The 21,031-nt window shown below is 53.5% G+C and overlaps 1 protein-coding gene across 25 annotated transcripts in view; it reads left to right on the top strand.

Annotated features, from left to right (window-relative positions):
* Positions 1-21,031, top strand: part of BIN1 (bridging integrator 1) — a 54,376-nt gene that overhangs the window by 19,780 nt on the left and 13,565 nt on the right. For 14 of the 25 annotated variants that reach the window (XM_045825870.1, XM_045825875.1, XM_045825877.1 and 11 more), the window contains exons 2-10: positions 8,192-8,272; positions 12,591-12,645; positions 12,865-12,959; positions 13,171-13,266; positions 14,341-14,448; positions 15,290-15,382; positions 19,140-19,225; positions 19,399-19,474; positions 20,890-20,972. In XM_045825870.1, the coding sequence (XP_045681826.1) occupies positions 8,192-8,272; positions 12,591-12,645; positions 12,865-12,959; positions 13,171-13,266; positions 14,341-14,448; positions 15,290-15,382; positions 19,140-19,225; positions 19,399-19,474; positions 20,890-20,972 (773 nt within the window). Of the gene's footprint in view, positions 1-2,782; positions 2,919-8,191; positions 8,273-12,590; positions 12,646-12,864; positions 12,960-13,170; positions 13,267-14,340; positions 14,449-15,289; positions 15,383-19,139; positions 19,226-19,398; positions 19,475-20,889; positions 20,973-21,031 lie in introns of those variants that run through there. The other 11 variants (XM_045825876.1, XM_045825878.1, XM_045825882.1 and 8 more) reach the window with 2 other exon arrangements.

Genomic DNA, 21,031 nt, shown 5'->3' with positions numbered 1-21,031 from the left:
CCCTCTCTCCACAGTCCCTCTCAAGCCAAGGGCAATGCAGCAGCTCTGCAGCTTCTGACCAAGCCAAAGTTGTCACTAGGAAATCATAGGCCTTGGTGAGCAGTGCTGCTCTGAAGGCAGAGTTGCCCAATTCCTCTTTATGAATGAGTTCACTGGGCTTGCTGGAGGGAGCGGCAGAATTTCCTGGGCTGAATGAGAAGGCAAGCTACCCCCTTGTACAGTTACCACCAGCCTGGGGTCAAGAGCCATGCCCCAGGAGAGATACCTGGTGGAAGAACCCAGAAGTCAGAGTACCCAGGTCTGGTTCTGGCCAGCCCCCAGGTGTTCCTGTGTCTCATCCTCTCACTCACTACGCGGGAGCACCACAAGCCCACTTAGAAGAAGAGGCCAAGGAAGGCAGGCCCTGTGGAGGGCCAGGCTATAGCACAGTGCTGAAGGGGCCCCTGGGCCCCAGCTGCCTGTTGGAGGAGCCTGTTGTCTCTTTGCAACCCACCATGCCCACAGTCACCAGAGCAGCCTTGACTGTGTGGCCTTGACTGGAATGGAGGAATGGCCCCAGAGGGCAGCTGTTGGGGCTGTCAGTCCAGCTGGTTTGCCAGAGCAGACGAGATTTGAGCCATACTTCTTCACAGCCACCACAAAGCCACAGAGTTCTGACCCTGCTTCTTGTTAGCCATGGGTCCAAATTAATGTCTCAGCATTCCTTTTCTTATCTTTAAAGTGGGGGTAAGCATAGACAGCCCAGGGCATGGCCTAAAGATTCAGTGAGATGCGTAACCACATCTGTACCAATGAGCACACCTCTTCCTGAAGCGAAGGGATCAGGACTCCTTGGAGAAGTGACTCATTCTGGGCTGGGGCAGGGGAAGTACCAGCTGAGCCTGTAGCATCTCACGGTGTCAGAAAGCAAGGAAGTACTTCAAGACAAGTGGCGATATGGCCACAGGGTCCCACTGGCCAAATTTAGGAGAGTTTAAGCTTCAAAAAGAATAATGATGGTAACAGATTCAAACAAATGGTGATATCCCCGACCTCTCCACACAGAGGCACAAGAAGGGGCACTTGTTCTGTATGGAATGCCAGGTCATATGGTATGTGGTAGCCGCCTTGGGTGACCTGGTTCGGTCAAAGCTGACAGGTGCAGTGCTGCTCAGACATCGGTGTGCATACTGAGTACCAGGGGACTTATTACAGTTCAGCGTCTAACTTAGCAGGTCTGGAGCAGGGAAAATGGCACTGAAATTCTGTATTTGTGTCAGCTGGGCTCCCAGATGATTGTGATGCTACTGGTCTGTGGATCCCACTTGACTAGCAAAGTATTAATGGAGGGTGAATGCTCTGTGTGAAAATTTCTTGGCCTTAGACGTTCACATGGTGGCAGCGTGTCAGCCCTCAGATGATTGATGACCAAGAGGAAAATTACCTTTACAGCAGAGGCCTGGCAAACACTGTACCATGAAGGGGGTCAAGTTCAGCATACTAAGCAGGGCATATCCCCACGTAATGTGGCCAGAAGGATACAACATCATCTCTGTAGTCCTCTTGCCAAATCAGTGTTTAACCTGAACTTAATCACAAAGAAATAATCAGATGGATCTAGAGTGTGGAGCATTTTTGTGACTGCTTTGTACTTCTAAAAATGTGTCATGAAAGAGAAAAAAAGTGTATACAATAACGAATAATCAGTAGGTGTAGCAGGTAATATTCTGTATTAAAGGAGAGAAGAGTCATGACATTCAAAAGCAATGTGTGATCCATGTTGGATCCCAGATCTAGAAACAACAGAGATGTAAGGAATATTTTGGGAAAGAACTAGGGATATTTGAGTATGGGCTGCTTATCAGATAATAGTATTAAATGAATACTTAACATATTGGGTGTGCTAATGGTTCTATGGGTATTTAGGAGAACATTCTTATTTTTAGGAAATATGTTGAAGTATTGAAGGGTGAAGTATTTGGGGGTAAAGGATCATGATGTTTGAAGCTTACTTTGCAAATATATAAACCAACCACCCACACTGTTTTACCGACAAAAAGAGAGAAAACAAGTGTGGCCCAGGGGTAATAGTGCATGTGGGGAAGGGTATCTGGCAGTTTGATGCACTCTTCTTTCAACTTCCTTTGAGGTTTATAGTTCAAACTAAGAGGTTGGGAGGGGCATGTGGAATGTGGCAGAGAGTGGTGGGCTGGAGCTGACCTCTTCTCCTTCTGTCCCTCTCCCTGCTGTCTTTGCAAGCACTCCTGAGACCCTGCCCAAATGACTCCTGGTTCCTGGGAGGAGTGCGGGAGCAGGGTAAGCCACTCTAGTGTCAGATCTCTCTCAGGGGGCTGAGGAGCCTGATGCTGGCTCTGTTTGTCAACAAACAGCCTTTGCATTGTGGCTGGACACTCGTAGCATGAAGAACCCAGGTAGTGGCAGAGAGCCAGAAACCCAGGGGTCCATGGGCAGAATATCCCGTCTTGTAATGTCTGCCTGGGGGAGGGCAGCTCTGGCCACTTGGTGGCCTTTGACTCCTAATTCTAGTGGCCCGGGGTCACTTTTTCCTCTTGGGGTGTAACGCCCAGAACAGGGCCAAGCTGTGTGTGTTGAGAGATCTGTGGGAAAACCTGGCCTTTAACTTTTCCACTTGCCTGACCATGTGTATATTGGCCCCTGCTTGTCTGAGAACCTCAGTGTGAGGGTGTGAGGATGTGCATCCTGTCGCTGTGTTCCCCTGACCACAGCTTTGCTGGGAGGAAGCAGTGGGGTGGTGCGGCCCACCACTTGCGTACGACTGGCTCAGAGTCTGAGGCTGATTGAGGTGGCAGAGGAGCAGGGCTGGAGGAGATGTTGAGGAAGGTGAAGGCCTTCAGGGATTCCAGCAGCTGGGTGGTGAGTCCCTTAGAGGGAGCTGGATGAAGCCCCCCTTGGAATGTGTGAGTATGAGTATGTGTGCAGGTGTGGGTTGGGGTTCTGGGGACACTCTGTGTGAAGGATGATGGATGGCTATGTAGGATACTTTCTACAGCAGCTGTTCCAGGCTGCTGGAGGGGCCCCCAGCTTTGCTACATGGCACAGCGCCTGGACACAGGCCTGACTGGGAAGGTGGGCTATCTGTCCCTCTGGCTTCCCTCCTCCCCAGCCTTAGGTTCTAGAAAGTACTTATTCCTGCCTTGTGTCATGCCATTCAGATGTGGGCATGTGTCACCACCAGTGTGGGGGTCTGGGCACTCTGGGAGTCAGAGGCCCCAGGAGGGGATGGCCTGGGGCTCAGGGCTCAGCAGTCCCAGCAGGCCACCCAGCATCAGTGCAGCTGGTAAGCCTGCAGGTACAGTCTATACCCGGCGGGCCAGCTGGAGTGGCGTGGGTAGGGTGTGGTCTCCCGGGTGCCTGTCCTCCAGTTTTGGAGCTTGGGAGCAGCTTTTAGTCCTCACTACGAACACCTTAGGCTCAGGGTCCTGATTTATCTCTGCTTACCTGGCATCTGCTCATGGAGGTGAAGACATTTCCCTGTGAGGAGGGAGCACTTGATGTCTGTAAAATTCCAGGCTCTGTAGGCAGTAAGTGACAAACTCCTCTTAGTTCAGGTAAGACTGGCCGCAGGGGTCTTCTGTCCCTGTGGATTTGGTGGCCATGCAGCCAAAACATGCACAACATGCAGTTGTGCAGAGACACATGTTCGTCATGGGCTTGTCCATCCCATGGCCTGTTTGCTGCCTGGGAGGACAGGAGAGGGCTTGGCAGGCCTCTGTCCATGCTCTGGGTCATGAGAAAGGCCAGCCTCGAGGCTGGGGCAAGAGCACCTCGCTCCTCCATAGCACTCTGGCCACAGGGAGTGCCTGCTGAGCCCAGGCTCCAGTGGGCATTCTTTTGTGTCTGGGGAGTCTCCCTTATTTCCCCAAGGTGGGGCTGCTGGCCCTGTCCACAGCCAGGTTCAGAGAGGCTGAACTGTGGTTGTTGTCTGAAGGGGACTCCTGTTTCTGCCCTGCCCCGAGTGGGATTGTCACTTCAGAGACACTTCAGCTCCACTCCTATCTGGCTGAGCTGAGGATGTGGTGAGAGGAACCAGAGTGACGCTGATAAGGCTTCCTGCACTGCTGGCAATTGTGCTGCTGAACTTGTCCCTACTTCCTCCTTCTGGGCTAACACCAAGTGTGGTGGGGCCTGTGTGCCTGTCCTCTGTCCCACCATCAGAAGGCTCCCTTTGCTTATCACAAAGGGAGACCTGTGGCAACGGGGGAGTGTCTTGGGCTCCCCCGATGCCTAATCCTGGACAGAGTGAGAATTCTGACCGTCTGCCATCAGGCTCTCTTTCTCACCCAACTTCTGCTTCTCCTTCAAAACCCAGCTTGGTCATCCTGCATTCTCTGAGCCCCCATAGGCCAGGCCTTCCTGGACACCCAGAGTCCCCCTGTTGCTCTCAATGGTCTGTCTGTGAGCTTGACACAGGGGTCCCCACTAACCATGCATCAAATGGGTGGAGCGTCTGTGTCCCCAAGGCCTAAGGTCACAGCTTCCCTCTCAGCAGGTGGAGGGTCTCTGCAGTCTGAGCACCTAGCAGCTGCTGTGTGTGACAGCAGCCCCAGTTACGGAGGGTGGGAAATAGGAAGCAGGTAGCATTTGAGGGTGTGGGATTTTATTGGACTGAATTGTGTCTTGGTGTCTGCCCTCGGGCAGGTGGTGCTCAAATTGTTTTCTCTTCCAGTAGCCACCCTGCGAGTTCCTTGAGGATAGGGACACAGGCCATGTGCCCTTCTTCCCTCATCTATAAAATGGGGTGTATTTAAGTAAGGATTAAATGAGGCTGAGACCAACATACATTTACTGAGCGTTTTCCTGAGCCTCAACCATGTTGTGGTTACAGGTATTACTCCCATCTCAGAGGTGGGGCACTGAGGTGTGGAGAGTTTAAGCAGTTAGCCCAAGGTCACTCAGGGCCTCCCAAGCTGGTCACCCCTTCTACACTGCTTCTTCAGGGCTGGGACCCACTGGAGTCAGCTTGGGTTACCTAAGACCAGACTTTGGATCAACACGTATGCTAATTCTAATTCTAGTTCTAATGGCTACTTCTCATAATAAGCTGTTGTATACGACCATGAGAGGAGACTGAATTTGAGAGATGGGATGTTTTGTTCAGTGTCATGACTCTGCCCTCAAAGCCCATGGCTCAGATTAGCCAGTGGACACCGAGAACATGCCGCCTGTCTGCCCTGTGCTCAGCCTTTTGTAGGAGCTGGGGGCAGAGAGCTGGACCTCAGGCTGTTCTCATGGCTGGGGCAGGGCCAGTGGTGGATACTTAGGCACCATTACACAGCAATGAGGAGTACAGTTCCCAGACCTTAAGTGGTACAGAATGATGTGGGAGAGGGAGAGGGCAGAGGCAGCTTCACAGAGGAGGTAAGGTTTTGAAGGATGAATAGGAGTTTGCTGTGTGTACATGCATGCCCATGCATATGTGAACAGTGTGTGCATGTGACGTCTGTCTAGCATCTTGAGATGCCATCAATGTGGACCTAGTATGAGGGTTAGTTGTTGGCAGGCCTGGCCCCTGGTTATGTACAGGCTGCTCTGAAGGCCTTTGAGGGGCTTGCTGTTACTTGAGTATGTGCTGTGGGCCGGTACAGAGACATGTTTTATAATCATGAGCCTTAAGGTGGGTGCTAACATTTTCTTTATTTTCCAGATAAGGCGCTTGAGGCTAAGAGAGACAGAAGGAGTCCCTTTTCTCAAAGGTCTTCTCACTGCCTGGCATAGTCTCACTGTAGCTGGCCTTTCTTAAGTCCTAAAGCTCTCCCTGGTGGCTTTGGCCATCTGGGTGTAGCACACAGCCGGGTCTGGGAATGGGGCCAGTGTGTGTATCTATGTGTGCATTGGGAGTCCCAATGGCAGGTGTAGATCTTTGCTGATTGAGTGCATCTCCTCAAAGAGAAGAGGCAGAGGTGGACAGGCCACCCCCCTGGTCCTCCAAGATTGAGGGCCAGCCAGGCCATGATCCTGATCCCTGGGAGCCTCTGGCTTACTCAGTGACCTCTCTGATTTATGGAGATTCTTTCTTACCCACAGGCCCCTTTCTCTCTTTGTAATAGAGCTATCTAAGCTCAGGCACTTCCATAGCTCCACCGTGTTCCTACAAGACCAAATAGAGGTGGCTGCCATGGGAAATGAGGGCCTGTGGGTATGGTGGTGGCTTATTTTGCTTTCTTCCTCTTACCTTAGTGTCTACTTGGTATCCAGCTGCATTGGTCCAATAGATTGTGTGCTGACCATGCAGCACAGAATTGTTCATGGGCCGCTCCCCAATGCATACCCTTGTCTCTCCTGCCACTCACATTGTCTCTCACTATCCTCTGTGACCTCAGGTTGCCTTGAATAATTAGAAATTTCTTGGTAATGTACTCCATCTTTCTAATCTTGCCTTTGCTATAAGCTTACCCTCCATATGAGCTGCTGCTTCCCCCTGGAAGTCCTCCTTGATTGCTCAGGCTAGATATACCTCTACCCTGGACTCCTACCAGGCCCATGGGCCTCCTTCTCTCTTGGGGCTGGACCCATATCTGGTTGATCTCTGCTGCTGCAGCAGAGATGCTTGGCACTGGCCACAGAGCAGGTGCTTGGTGACAGATGGCCGAATGTACTACTGAGTGCTGATTGGCCTGCTGTGGCTCCTCGGATAGCCAGCCAGGAGCAGCAGGGAAGCACAGGCCCTCCTGGGCCAGTGGGGCAGGGGCCGGGCGGTGGGGGGGAATCCATGGTCTCCTCAGGAACTGGGCATTCCTCGGTCCAGAACCCAAGTCTGGGTATTGGGTGGGCAAAGCTGGTGCTTCAGGCAGTGTAGCCCACTTTAGGGTCTTTGAGGGGAGGATATAGCTGAGGGGAAAATGGTGAGGACCTTCTGTCCTCAGGCAGCTGCTGGGCTGGCTCTGCTGGTCCCATCTGCTGATACTCATCCTTGCCCTGTCCCAGCTTTTTTTCCCTCTGCCTGCCATCCTCACCACCACCTGTTTTCTTCTCATTCTTGCTGGGTTTTGGCCACTGCCTCTACTGAACATCTCAGTGTTTTCTTCTGCTGCTTAATGGAGGTGCTGCCCTGCACTGTAGATGGCAGTCTGTCTCCGTCTTGGCCTCTGCTTCTCTCTCCAACCCCTCTCTGCCTCAGCATCCCCTTTCCGAACCACTATCTCTCATCTCTCTCTGCTCTCCTCCCATGGTTTTCACCCCTCTCTGCCTCTTTATTTTGTGCCTCTCTTCCCCTCTCCCCCCTTTCCCCTCCCTTGTCCTCCCCTCCCCGCTCCTTCTCCCTGCCTCTTTCTCTTCCTCCTCCTTCCTGGGACTGTGGGAAACAGGACCCCAGAGTGGGAAATCTGGGAGAATCTGACGGGCCAGCCCTTCTGTTCAGTGCTTCCTCTCAGGCTCCTCTCCTGGTCTAGGATCTCTCTCTCTCTCTCTCTCTCCCCCCCTTTACCTACCTGTGCCTTCTACCTCTGCCCTTCCCTCCTCTCCAGCATGTGGCTATGGTGTCTAGACGGTGGGGGCTGTGTGTGTGTGCCCAGGGAGGCCTGCTGCTCTGTGGAAAAGGGAGCGGGTGGCTCCCCCTAGAGTGGGTCATATCTGAAAATCGAGTCAGATTGGGAGGTGACTCCTAGTGACACAGAGCCTAGTCCTTGGTCACCCCTGGCTGCCCTTGCCCTTCTCACTCTGGGTGAGAGGGTGGGAAGGGCACTGCTCTGCTTCTCCCTCTGGGATTCGGGAGCCTTGGGCCCAGGATATGGAGCTATGTGGGGAGGTGGGTCCACCCCTGGTTTTTAGCTCACTTTTCAGCTGCCAGGGCTCGGGTGAAGCACCCCAGCATGCAGTGTGAGATCATCAAGGAGGGGTGCCTGATTCCTCCTGCTCTCTCTGAAGCTCCTTCCTCCTGGTTTCAGTCACTACAGCAGGCCTGTCCTAAGTTCCTCCTCTTGGCTGATGGGCAAGCCTTAGAGAAAGGATGGGGAGGTCTCAAGACTTGTGGATGCAGTTCTGTTCTTGGGGATCATAGCAGCCATGAGACCCTCCGATGGTCCCAGTGCCCTGGGCTGGTGATATTGGCTGGGGGCCTCTCAGACCCTGGCTGGAGTGGGGAAAGGCCTTCAGTATTGATGACTGGGCCTTCTTGGTCTGGCCAGTTTCTTTCTCAAGGTAACACTCTTCTCTTCTCACTCTGCCTCTGCAGGTCCTCCAGAAGCTGGGGAAGGCAGATGAGACAAAGGATGAGCAATTTGAACAATGCGTCCAGAATTTCAACAAGCAGCTGGTGAGTGTGGGTAGCCCTTGGCCTTAGGGAGCTTGTGAAAAAGGGACTGTGGCTGCCAGGTGGAAACTATCAAAAGCTGAATTTGTGGAGTAGGGGAGATTGGAGAAGGGGATTGATGTGGGCTGGCAAGGTCACAGAAGACTTCCTGGAGGAGGGAGCACGGGCACTGGACATGGACTGTGGTGGACAAGAGGAAGGACAGGGGTATACATGAGGTCCTTGGTGAGACATAGAAAGGGTGGTGGGGGGATGGTGGGGATTGGGTGAAAGTAGACAATAGATTGTGGCCAGACTCTAGACAAGCTTGAATGTCATGTCAAGTGGGAGCTATAGAAACGTGTAAGGAAAAGGTCATCTGCAGGTTTTACTGTGAGAGCAGAACAGACTGGATTTGATTTGGATCCTTGCTGAGCATCAACTGTGCCTGGCTTTAAGCCAGGCCATTTGTAGATGGCTCGTGGATGCTTCCCAACAACTGTATAAGGCAACCAGTATCATTGTTCCCTTTCTGTAGAGGCAAGACTCAAGGCTCAGAGAAATTAGATAGTTTTCCCAAGGCTGTCCAAGTGTTGGGGTGGATTCAGTCCCATACTTGTCTGCTTTCAGAGATTGCAAAGGACTTGAAGGGCTTCCTTACCAGGTTCCTTTGTAGGCCAGTGGCCAGTTACAAAAAGGGCTCAGTCACGTGGCAGCCTGGGGGCAGTGCTTAGATACAAAGGAGGACTTTCTTCCTGAAAGGCTCTGGATGCTGTGACTGGGTTGTCTCTGAAACCACTCCCCACAGAGTCTCAAATAAGCCACAGCTGTGTCCGAGACAGTAGAAGGGCAGTGAGAGGACCCTGTGACTATCCCATCCCTGGGAAGGGCCAAGGCAGTAGGGAAGGAAAGAGAGCTGGGCCATGACTGGCTTCTGCAGCTGTGCCCCAGTGAGTGACAGATGGAGATGGAGGCCAAAGGAGGCGATAAGGATGCGAGTGGGCATGGGAAGTGAGGGCATGGTCTAAGCTCTGCTAGGAAGGGGGCCAGCTGAGCACCCACCACCATCTCTACAGCTGGAATGGAACCCAGGGAAAGGGGTCTTTTTTGGAGAACTCTGACAGCCCCTTAGCCAGGGCCTGGTGAACATGCTGGCAGAGGGCCCAAGGCCAAATCCACCTTCAGGAGCTTGACTGAGAGACTCCCAGGGCAGGGGTAGGTGCCCCCATGGCTGCTTGTCCCACAGACCAGTCATAGGGTGTGTTTCACAGGCCCGGTAGGCACCACGGCAGAGACTGCCTCTGTGGCCCTGGGTGAGCTCCTGCTCCTTCGGTCTCAGTTTTCTTGACTGTGAAATAGATGGTTGAACATGAAACCTGAAGTTTTTGCTTCTGATTCTGTCTCCTGTAAGCCCATGGGACAAGTCCCCTATTCATCTGTCCTCCTCAGTTATGGGATACTTCTCTGAAAGTCGTTTAGTAATTGTTGTTACTACAGTATCTACCGTGGACCTGGTCCTGTGGTGTATTTTACAGACATGAGCCTTGCATCCCCGAGTTGGATGCTAATATTCTGTTTATTTTACAGACTAGGCACTTGAGGCTCAGAGAGATTAAGCAGCTCTTCCAAGGCCTCCTAGCTGGTGTGGGGGCTCAGGAATTTAAATCCATATCTGCTTACTCTCAAGCTCCCACTCTGGAGCTGGAGCCAGTACTAAGGGCAGCTAACTGCCTTGAGACAAATGTTAGGGGAAGCCTGAGCTGCAGCCTGTGCTGGGACATGGGGTTGTCTCAAGCAGGGTGGGCTGTTTGGTAGAAGGTGAAGAAAATGCAGTCTGGGAGCTGGGGTTTTCTGTGCCCTGGTCCCAGCTCTGTGGCCAGAGAGTTGCTCTCCACATTTGTTCCTCAGAGCCCTTGCCTCTGCACCCCTGGCTCTGGGCAAGCAGTCACTCACTGATCCTTGGGCAGAGGGGTGGGCAGTGAGGCCAGGGCCAAAGGTGTGCTAGTGGGTCTCTGGCTGTGGACATGGAGTGGCCACTTTAACTGGCACTCTTTCCATCCTCAGGTTGGTGGGGTGGACAGCTTTTCAGGGGCTAAGGGTGCTAGCAGGAAGGGGCAAATTTGAGTTCTCATTTGAGACTTGGGGTAACCCTCCCTTGGGGGTTTAGGCAGCCAGTTGGTTCTGGATTTGATTGGTGTGTGGGGGTGACTGGGCTCTGGGGGTGGGTGTCAGGATTTACAAAGGTATGAGGGTCACTATTCTGCAGGGGGTGAACTTAGGGGGTTGAAGTGGGCTTAGCCTTTCCAGCCTGCAGGGCTGGGGGGGACCCTCTGAATGGCAGGGAGGAGATCGAGCATGGGAGCCTCAAAGCTGAGCATCCTCCTGTTGTTCGTCTCTGAACTCCGAGCACAGTGAGCCCAGCACTAGTGAGGGACTGGGGTAGCGGGGAATATGATCTTCAGGAAAGTACATTCCTAGTCCTTCCTGTTGAGGTAGGTCCTAGGAGAGGGTATAGATCACCCTGCTGTGTCACTTGTTATCACAGCCCCTGTGGGGCTCACTCAGTACTAGCCACAACACCCCTGTCCTCTGTGCCTGCCCTGAGAAATCCTGGAGGCCTCTTGTCATTCCTCTCCCCCTGAGTGCTGTAAACCCAGCTCAGGCAACCCTGGAAACCATCCAGGGTCCTTCAGGTGGGCCAAAACCTTCTCCTAGGGGCCAGCTATAGCTTGTACCCCAGGGACTCATCCTTGCTGTCTGTTTATCCTTCTTGTCCCTAGGGCCCACCCAGGCTCTGCTTCAAGTAGGCATCCCAGTCTGGGAGGGAAGACCCACTGACACTGATGCACAGTGGCAAAAATCAGCTGGAGCCAGAGGGGCTGCATGCAGGAGGGCATGCCCCTACACCTCAGACCCACTGGGAAGATGGGGCTCAGTCTTTAGGCCACCTGTGGGGGCTGATGTCAGGGATGGTGGGGAGCACTCTTTGGAGGGAGAGGTACTGTGTAGATGTGGGGTGCTGGCTGAGCTGCCACCATAGAGCTGTAGTAGGTGTTGGTCCTGGGCTGTGGTGCCGGTCCGGACTCTGGAGCCCGGAGAGCCCACCAAGGGGGCAGTGGGTCCAGAACTTGATCCTTCCCCCAGCTGCTCTGCAAGGAATATGTTAGAACTCTAGGCAGCTCTAGAGAATTGACGGAGCAGTTTTGGAAGTGAGCACACGAATTCTGTGCTGGCGGGCCTGGGCACTGCCCTGCAGGAGCAGCTTGATGGTGAAGGGCTGTGTCTGACCCTGGAGACTGACCTTGAAGCTGGTTTAGGGCCCCAGCTGCAGTTGCATGTGGGTGGCAGACTCTGGGCCACCCCTTGCACATCTGTGTCCCATGTGCCTGCTCACAGTGTGGCCTTGTTTGGGAGGCACAAGGGGCCCTGGTACTGCTTGATACCCAGGCAAGCACAGCACCCCGTGCCATGGATGACCCTTTCCTTGGGGTATGGTATACACAGGTTCTGGGGGCTGGTAGGGAGGGGAGTGAGATGATGGAGGCTGGGCAGGAAGAGAAGCTGGGTTTGGAAGTGTGACGCCCGGCACATGAGGCCCAGCATGATTGTAGCCTCCCAACCTGGCCCACTCCCCCTCTTACGTCCTACGCCCTCCCTGTCAGCTGGGCCAGTGTCCTGAGAGCCCTGGTCATGACCCCCACACTTCTCTGCACCCTGGTTAGGCCATCCCCTTCCAGCAAGCCATTCTCTCTGCCTGGCATGCTGAAGTGGGAGCCCACTGGTCTTGGGTACACCTAAGCTTTTGGAACAAGGTGCCTCTGCCCCCGATCCTCGCCCATGTTTCTGTGCTCATTGGTCACCCATTCTGTGGTTGTATGAGGATGGGCTTCTGCATGCCAGTTCCATCATACATGTGTGTTCTGCCATGTGTGTGTCATTCAACCATGTCCTCGGTGTCTTGTCCAGGATGGAGGGCGTCTCTGTCTTCTTAACTTCCATAGAGGGCTGATAATAGTGCCTGGAGGAGACAGACAGGTGCTGACAAACTTGGGATGAATGTCCCTTCAGGCACATGGCTCCTACAGCAGGGATGGTGCCGAGAACACAGTGGGTGCTCAGTATGTGTTTGTGGCCAGAGAGGTGACAGGTGCTCTGCTCTGAGTTGAGCTGGTGCCAGGCCCCCGGCCCAGAGGTGTTGACACATCTTTCTTTTCTACTCCTCTTAATGTACTGATGAGGACAGCCTTTATTAATTAGTCTTTGTGGAAGTACAGGAAGGAGAGGGTGGGATTCAGGGTGTACCCTCAGGTCCTCACCTTGTTCTCATCTTTTCTCTTTGCAGAATGAGGGCACCCGGCTGCAGAAGGATCTTCGGACCTACCTGGCCTCGGTCAAAGGTGAAAAGCAGACCTGGCCTGTGTGGGCGGGATTTCACAGGATGCAGGGAGGGGCCTTCCCCATGTGGAGCAGATGCATAAAGAGCCAGCAAGGGTGTCAGGGTCTGTGAGGAAGGGGTGAGGACTGTTGTAGAGTCCCACATACCTCCTTGGCCTCTGGGGGACCTCCTATCCTAGGTCCCCATGGCCTAGCTGCAGCATGGCCCTTCTGTCTCACAGCCATGCACGAGGCTTCCAGAAAGCTGAACGAGTGTCTGCAGGAGGTGTATGAACCCGACTGGCCTGGCAGGGACGAAGCGAACAAGATTGCTGAGGTGAGCAGGGGCAAGTGGCTCGGCCCTCCCACAAGGCCTTGCTGGCCCCAGCTGCCAGCGCATTTTACAGATGAAGAAACAGGTTTTCTGAAGCCACTGACCCTTGAAGTGATGGGGCCAGAGCTGATCCCCAGGTCCCTGGGAGGCAAGAGCTGTGGGCTGGGGTGGCTGGCAGCCCCAGTGGTGCATTCACGTGCTCTTGCCTCTTCAGAACAACGACCTGCTCTGGATGGATTACCACCAGAAGCTGGTGGACCAGGCACTCCTGACCATGGACACGTACCTGGGTCAGTTCCCTGACATCAAGGTGAGAGACTGTTGAGCTAGCCAGCTTATGCAGGGAAGGTGGCGAGGGAGATGGGCCAGGGATGGAGGCAGCCAGGGCTGGCTCAGGCACTGCTATGACTCTACCCTAAAGGCAAGCATCCCCTTCACTGGGCACCTTATCCTTCCAGGGCTGCTCCTGCTGAGGCTAGCCTACTAGCTCCAGACCTGGGCCTTTCTGAATTGGCACCTTTGAGCCCTATACCACTGAGTCTCTGGGCTAGGGAAATACACCCCATGGTGCCTATACATGTGTGTGGCTGAGGCACTGTGGAGCCTGTGGGATTGTTAAGATGTTTTAAGGGGATGTCAGGCCTTGACATTTGTGTCTAAAGGTGTCTTGTGTTAGGCTGTGTATACTTAGAGGGGAATGTATACATACTTGTGCATCTACTCTTATCTGAATGTATTTGTGTGATTGTGTATGTTCAAAAGGACAGCTGCCTCTGCTGGGCCTGGGTATGTGCTGTGAATTGTCAGTGTGCCATTATCTCCACTGAGGTCAGTGGGACCTGGGTGCTTTAGCCATGGAAGAAGGGGTGTCTGGAGCCCAGGCGGTGATTGTCATGCCAAACCTGATCCACTGGTGGTCATGCTCCCTGCTGGCCCTCTCAGCCACCTAGTGTGGATGCCTCAGGCTCCCAAGGTGTCTTGTGGTGAGTGCGGAAGGGAGCCTGACGGTGGTAGCCCTGGAGAAGAGAAATCTGGAACCCAGAATACATCTTTGAGGATCTGAGGGCTAGTCTTGGGAAGAGGCTCCTCCGACACAGTATTGGCTGGTGGGTACTGACAAATGGGTTAATATTTGCAAGGAAATGGTTTCACTTCTAATAAGAAAAGATCACAGAGGACACATTGCTTTGAAGAAGTGAGATCTTTGCCACCAGAAATGTTTGAGCAATGGCCTCTGAAGCACGCTCTTATCGAGCCTGGGGTCTGTGCATGGCTCCTCTGGCTTCACTCAGGTCCCCACTGTTCTGGGCCCAACTGGGTCAGCGTCACAGCAGGCCCCTTGCTGGGCCCTGTTCAGCCCTCTCCTCCTCCGTTTGCTTCCCAGTCGCGCATTGCCAAGCGAGGGCGGAAGCTGGTGGACTATGACAGTGCACGGCACCATTATGAGTCTCTCCAAGTGGCCAAAAAGAAGGATGAAGTCAAAATTGCCAAGGTAGGGGCTGAAGAGGGACCAGGGCAGTGTTCTGGGAGACAAAGTGGGGGTGGGGGTGGGGATGTGTGCTGGCCCCAGGGAGCCACCCTCTTGGGCTGCACTTACCTGCCCCTTTGCACCCTGGCTCTCACACTCCCCTGGGGGTGGGAATGCTCAAGCCCCTTTATGGAAAGGTTTCCAACTGTGACTAGTACCAGGTCCCAGAGCTGGGGTGGATGACTGAAAGGTCCTCACGGTCCCCTGGGAGAGGGCCTACCTCTGACTCCTTCTCTGGTGCCTGCCCTGGCTCCTGACTACTCCATTCAGTCTGAGGGCACTTTCCAGGAGAAGAACAGGATTGAGGTTCACTGGGAAGGCTCTACCTGGTCTGGTATGCTCTGAGTAGACTTCTGTCATGTGATATGATGTGACCCTGTCTTCGCTGAAACAAGCAAGACAGTTGGGTTGGGGGTGGGGATTGGAGGTGTAGGAGTGTGAGCCAGTGCGGGAGCACAGGACTTGGGCTGGCCACGTTCTCCCCAGAGCCCTGAGGATGAGTCTCCCAACCCCACCCACCACAGCCCAGAGCAAGATCTTGCTTGCTGAGTCCTCTGCGTTTGCTAACAATTCTTACACTTTGCTTTGCAGTTGGATGTCACTATCTTCTGTGCCCTGTTGGGGGCTTCACTTAATTCTCTCAGCCTGCTGAGGGTGGTGGGATCCCTGGAGGGGCAGCCAGCTTGTCTATTATCATGTTTGGGACATTTGGACTTGGTGTTTAATATCTGTGTCTCTGTTTCTCTCCCCATTTCCCTCCTGTTTTTCCACTCTCCTTTGCCTTGACCTTCCTGCCCCCAACCAGCCTGTCTCGCTGCTTGAGAAAGCCGCCCCCCAGTGGTGCCAAGGCAAACTGCAGGCTCATCTTGTAGCTCAAACTAACCTGCTCCGAAATCAGGTGACGCTGGCTTCTAACCTTGCATGTGCTGGCATCTTATGGTCTGTTGTCCTGTCCTTATGCTGCACTGCCTGGCTGGGGAGGGCTCAGCCCTCTTCCTGGGTCGGGAGGCAGGGGTGGTTTCAAATTCCTGTGCTGGGAGAGTTCCCTGAGCTCAAACACAGGAGGGGGTAGGGGCTGGAGACTCTGGTTGGCTGGGGTGGGTTTGAGTCTGTTGCTCAGCATTGGGGTCTCTGGTAGTCCTAAGACTGAAATTTTAGTGTCCAGAAGCCCAGGAATGCCTTGGAACCCTTTGTCCTCTGCAAGGGCTACTGTCCTAACATGTGTTACCCTTCGAGACTCAGAAGAGCTGTAAGGGTGATTCTGAATTTACTGAGGAAGCAAACCTGCAGAGGGGCAAAGTCTCCTGACCAGTGTCCTTGAAATACTTAGTGCCTGAGTTGGGGATCACGTGACTCAAGGCCTAGCTGCTGGGCCATTTTCCTAGCTCACTGGCCCTGGGCTCCATGTGGCTGGTCCTGCCACAGGTGACCAGGCTCATGGGGAACCTTGGGATCTGTGAGTCCCAATGATGCCCCTGGAGGGGACACTGGGAGGGCTTCTCAGTTGGGCTGGTACCCTGAAACCTGGAGTTGCTCTTTGGGAGTTTCATGGAGGGCAGTCTGCGCCACAATTGTCCTGGAGGAGGTTCTTGGTACAAAACTTCTACGTGATCCTGCTGCTCTGGCAATACTTCAGTCTTCTCAGGCCCTGCTCTTGGAATGGGCTGGGTGTGGCCAGGGGCTGTTGGACACAGTACTCTGAGAGAAGTGGCCTGGTGGCTTTCTCTTCAGTGAAACTAACCTTACTTTAGTACCCCTTCATTTTCATAGTTTTGGGGTGGGGGCACGTAATAGGCCCAACCCAGGAGGTTGGGTTTCTCTCTGGGCAGCTGCCCCATTTTTTTGGGGGGGGGCGCACCTTCTGACTTCATCATCTTCAACTTACACGTATTGAATGCCGGTGATATAGGAGCTTTGGGCTCAGCATGGGCTTGTGGCCCAATTTTTACCTGACCTACTGCTTCATTCTTTTAGGCCAAAGCTGTGGGCTGATTTTTGAGGGCAGGGTGACCCAGGATATCCAGGGTCTGAGGGAGATGGCATAGGGAGGTTTTGATAGGCCTCTGTGTCCTCTGCTGCAGGAGGTGCAGGGGGAGTGAGGGGCTAGAGTGGGCCTTTTGTAGAGTTTAGGACTCTGGCTGGAGGGGGAATAGGGCCACTGACCTAGAGACAGGGTTTCTGTATAATTTTCTGAAAAAAGTTTGGCAGGAGGCCAGGTGAACATTTTTGTTGGGTAGGAGTACCCCCAAGAGCTTGTGGGGCCTGGGGTGGGGCCTGGGGCTGCGTTTGGGTTCCTGGGATGTGTGCAGTTGAGGATCCTGCCTGGAGGGCCCCACGCTCCAGCCCTTGGGGAGCGGCAGAGGAGGCTAAAGCACATGATGTCATCTTTGGATATTGGACTGCAGATGTTTTGTCTTTCAGCCAAATTTGCTTTCCCATTTGGATTCAATTCTTATTTGAGCATATCCTCCTGCTCCCACCCTGCCTCATGCCTGGCCGGGTTTCCGTGGGCAGCTGGCTGGATGTGAACTGGGTACTTGGGACTCGGGGCCACCTTGACTTTGGGGAGACAGTGCAACCTTGTGAGACTGTGATCCCTCCAGCTCACCAGCTCTACGTACCCCTTGGGCTAGTTTTGAGCTGTTCTTCACACTTGCCATAGTCTCCCAAAACTTGCCTGCAGGACCTGGGTGGTCTGGTATGCAGTAAGCAGGCCAATTTTGGGTCTGCTGTCCATGTCTATTAATCAGCATGTAGCAGAGCTGGCAGGGATACAAGGCCTCCCCCACAATGGCAGCTCTCCTGTACTGCCTGCCACCCAGTTCTTCTCAGAGATCCAGGACATGAGAACATGACTCAGAAGGAATAAAAGACTTAGACTCTGACCTCCAGGAACTCTAAAATGGAGCCACCCTGCTCTTGCACTATTGCTGGAATATTGGGACAGTCCCTGGCACATGGTGAGGAGATGCTGTGCCATTGTCGTGGTCACAATTGTTTATTGGGAAGTCAGGACCAGCGTTGTGGGGTGGAGGCTGAATCCTTAGTGAGAGGTGGTCTCTGAAGGCACAGGAGCTGGGGTTAGTCAAGGTGGGCTCCTGGGGCACATGGGCCTGGAGTCAGACTCCTGGTTGTGGGTGGGAGGCATGCATGACAGTGCGAGGTGCGCACAGCCAGATGTGTGGGAGTCACTCACTTTGTGGGTTTTATAAACCGTCATCAGTAGCCCCAGTCAGGCACAGGGTACCCAGACCAGATCTAATCCATCCAGGAGCAGCTGAGGCATGGATGTCTAGAGAGATATTTCTTTTTTTTTTTTCCTCATTCTATCTTTAACTTTTAAATTACATTGTAAAAACTTAGGCAAGGAGCTCATGCTCACTCTAACAAGTCCCAAGAACCTGAAGGTAGCTGTAGTAGGGAGAGATGGTGACCCCTCTCTCCTCCAGTCCCTCCCAGAAGTCACCATGCTCAGTTCTGGGCATAGCGGAGACAAGGCTGACTTGGGCTGGTCCCAGTGCCTGACACTGGGGGGGCCAGCCTGGTGGACTAGGGGAAAGCTTATGCTTTGTGACACTTTGGCATTCAGACCAGTTGACTCCCTTGGTCAGAGGCCTGAGAATTTGAGGCTTCTTCGGGAGGGAAGTTTTCTCCTGGGTGGGTCCTGCCACATTCCTGGGCCATGACTCAGACCTTGAATCCGAGTTACCTCCGCCCCAAATCACTGTTCCCATCAGTGCCCTCCAGAATGAGCTGGCAGAGCTGCTTCTGGGGCGGAGTCCTATGACTCACCTCCAGCCTTGTCCAGCCCTCCACCTTTAGAAGGGGCCCCTGCTGCTTCATTTCTCTCCATTCTTGGCTCTGTGATGGGGCCCATCTGTGATGGGGCCCATCTGTGATGGGGCGCAGTGATGCAGCAGCACCACTGCTTGGTGGATTTAAGCAGCTGGAGAGTACAGGGCTTGCCCAGGGAAGAGGAAGGCCTTGGAAGTTGACTCAGGTACCCTGCCCAGCTGTCCAGTTCCATAGTTCCCTGGCCTTGCCCTCCATCTAGAGTGGACAGGTGATAGAGGAAAGAATGATAGGGGGGTGGAAGGAGTGTAGGAAAGACTGTCCCAGGGAGGTGAACTGAAGGCTGGTGGTTGAGACTGAGTAGGCGGCAGCATTGAGACAGGAGGAAAGGAATACTCTGAGGGGAGAGCAAGGCCCAGAGAGCTGGGCAGCAGGCTGACACCTAGCCTCAGAGGGGTTCATGGGTAAGTGGACAGGGTCTTCACCCGGTGGGTCTGGGTCTGCCTTTTCACCCTCCCTGTGCCCCAGCACCCTAGGCCCCATGTCTGCACCTTCTTATTGTGCCCTGTTCATCCCTCACCTCCTTCCTGGTTTACCAGGGCAAGACAGAGAGGCCCTCCCTTTTGTTCTGCTCTCCCCTTTCTGGCGCAGCCCCTGAGGTCCTGGCTGCAAGGTCCCCAGGGGCCACAAGGGGTGGTCTGCCCAGGTATCCACATCCAAGTCCACCTCCATCTAACCCAGAGCCCTGATCTGAGCCCGTTAGGTGGGAGGTAGGGGGGCAGGTCTTGGGGGGTTGGCCTGGCCTGGTCTCGGCTGGCTGGGATGGGGGCCTAGCAGAAGGAGTGACTGGTTCTGCCCCTCAGGCTGAGGAGGAGCTCATCAAAGCCCAGAAGGTGTTTGAAGAGATGAATGTGGACCTGCAGGAGGAGCTACCATCTCTATGGAACAGGTGAGGGCCAGAAGGTGGTACCTGAGCCTCAGCCTCCTTTCCAAGGAGTCTGCACAACTCTGTCTTGCATGTCTGCCCGTGGTGCTATACATGGTCTCAGGGCTGTGTCTCTGATGAGGGTTGCCCACCCTGACCTTCATGTTCATTTTGTCTGCCTCCCTCCCCCACTGCAGCCGTGTAGGTTTCTATGTCAACACATTTCAGAGCATCGCAGGCCTGGAGGAAAACTTCCACAAGGAGATGAGTAAGGTAGGCCTTGGTGACTCGCATGAGCCTCAGGGACTCTGGGCCTTGCTCCATACACCCTGCTTGGGGCGATGGTCAAAGGCACAGAAGGGGATAATGAGCTCTCTGTTCCCTGCTGAGGTTCTGCACACACTGTTGACCACAGCACTCCCTCTGGCCCCTGCACTCAGAGTGTTCTGCCCAGTGGGAACTGCTGGGTGTGTGGGGGGAGGCAGGCAGGCTGTCAGCAGAGCTGGAAGGTCTAGCCCCAGCCTTTGTCCTACTCTTCCCCGCTCCCAGTCCTACTCATCGTCTGGCTCCCAGTCCTACGGTCCTACTCTCCCTGCCTGAACAGAGCCAGCCCCACTCACACTGGAAATGTGTTCTCAGACAAATTTGGTTCAGGGAGCTCAGTGTTAGAAAATGGTGGTAGTCCCAATTTGTAGGCAAATAATAATTAAATTGCTAGGATTTTCTCAGTTTTTAATGTTCTTTCATGTATCCTAAGATATCGAAACATGTCTTTATCCTCCAAATCTGATTTAAGAAAGGGTCTGATTAGCTTACATTTCTATGCTGTGTTATTTTCATTTTAATTTAACTGGCAGTTAAACTCAAAGCTGACTTGAAGAAACTCAGTCTTGGCAGCTTTTTCCCACTGTGCAAGTGGGTGGATCTGACTCTTGTCTCCTGGGCCCAGAGGAATGAAGTGATGGTGGTAGATTCCAGGCCCAGGGCAGGAGGTGGAAAAGCAAGCTTGGGGCCTTTTCTGAGTTGCCACCCGAGGATGATTTCCTCCCTTTTAGGCTGTCCCTTTCCTTCCTTCTTTACTTTTTCCCTTTAGAGACTTGAGACAGACTTGAGACAGGAAAATTTAAAGAACAGGCAGAGAAAGGTGACTTGGGGAAGAAAATATTTATATGAAATAGGAAGGAAATTAATCTCTGAGCTTCCTAGTAGCCAGAAAAAAAGAGGGAAATATTCTCAGTAAAGAAACTCACTAGGTGCATGGGATAAACCTCTTTCTTCTCCTGCCTGTGCATTTGGTGGAATCTGGCAGTTGTTTTGTGACCTGGAAGCATCTTGGCAAAATGACCTTAACAAGTAGGATCAACAATTAGTTTGCAAAGATAGTTTTAAAAATTTAAAAATAGTATAACCTCTATGTGGAATTTTAGGAAATCCCTATAAGTAGAAAGAAAAGGAAAGATGGTCCCCGGGAAGAATAACTATTAGCAAAGCATCCCACCTCCTCCATTGCTCTCCCTGGTTTCCTGGTGTGTTGGAAACCAGGTCCCACTGATGAAGAAGAGGAGTGGGGACAGGGGGACAGGGAAGTGATTAATAAGGGAGAAGCGGAATGGTAGAAGCGGAAGGGGAGAGTGGGGCTGTTTGGTGATTCCAGAGGCCCCCCTACCTGGTTGCTATCCCTCCTGCAGCTCAACCAGAACCTCCATGATGTGCTGGTGAGCCTGGAGAAGCAGCACGGGAGCAACACCTTCATGGTCAAGGCCCAGCCCAGGTGTGTGATGTCCACTGACCTCCAGGCTGCTGGTGGGTGTGGGAGGTGTGGCTTGGGTT

Source organism: Phyllostomus hastatus, unplaced genomic scaffold (assembly GCF_019186645.2).
Source record: "Phyllostomus hastatus isolate PE091 unplaced genomic scaffold, TTU_PhHast_1.1 phas_scaffold_60, whole genome shotgun sequence".
Classification (NCBI taxonomy): domain Eukaryota; kingdom Metazoa; phylum Chordata; class Mammalia; order Chiroptera; family Phyllostomidae; genus Phyllostomus; species Phyllostomus hastatus.
Note: the sequence above shows the minus strand (reverse complement) of the source record. Positions and strands in the feature narration are given on the sequence as shown.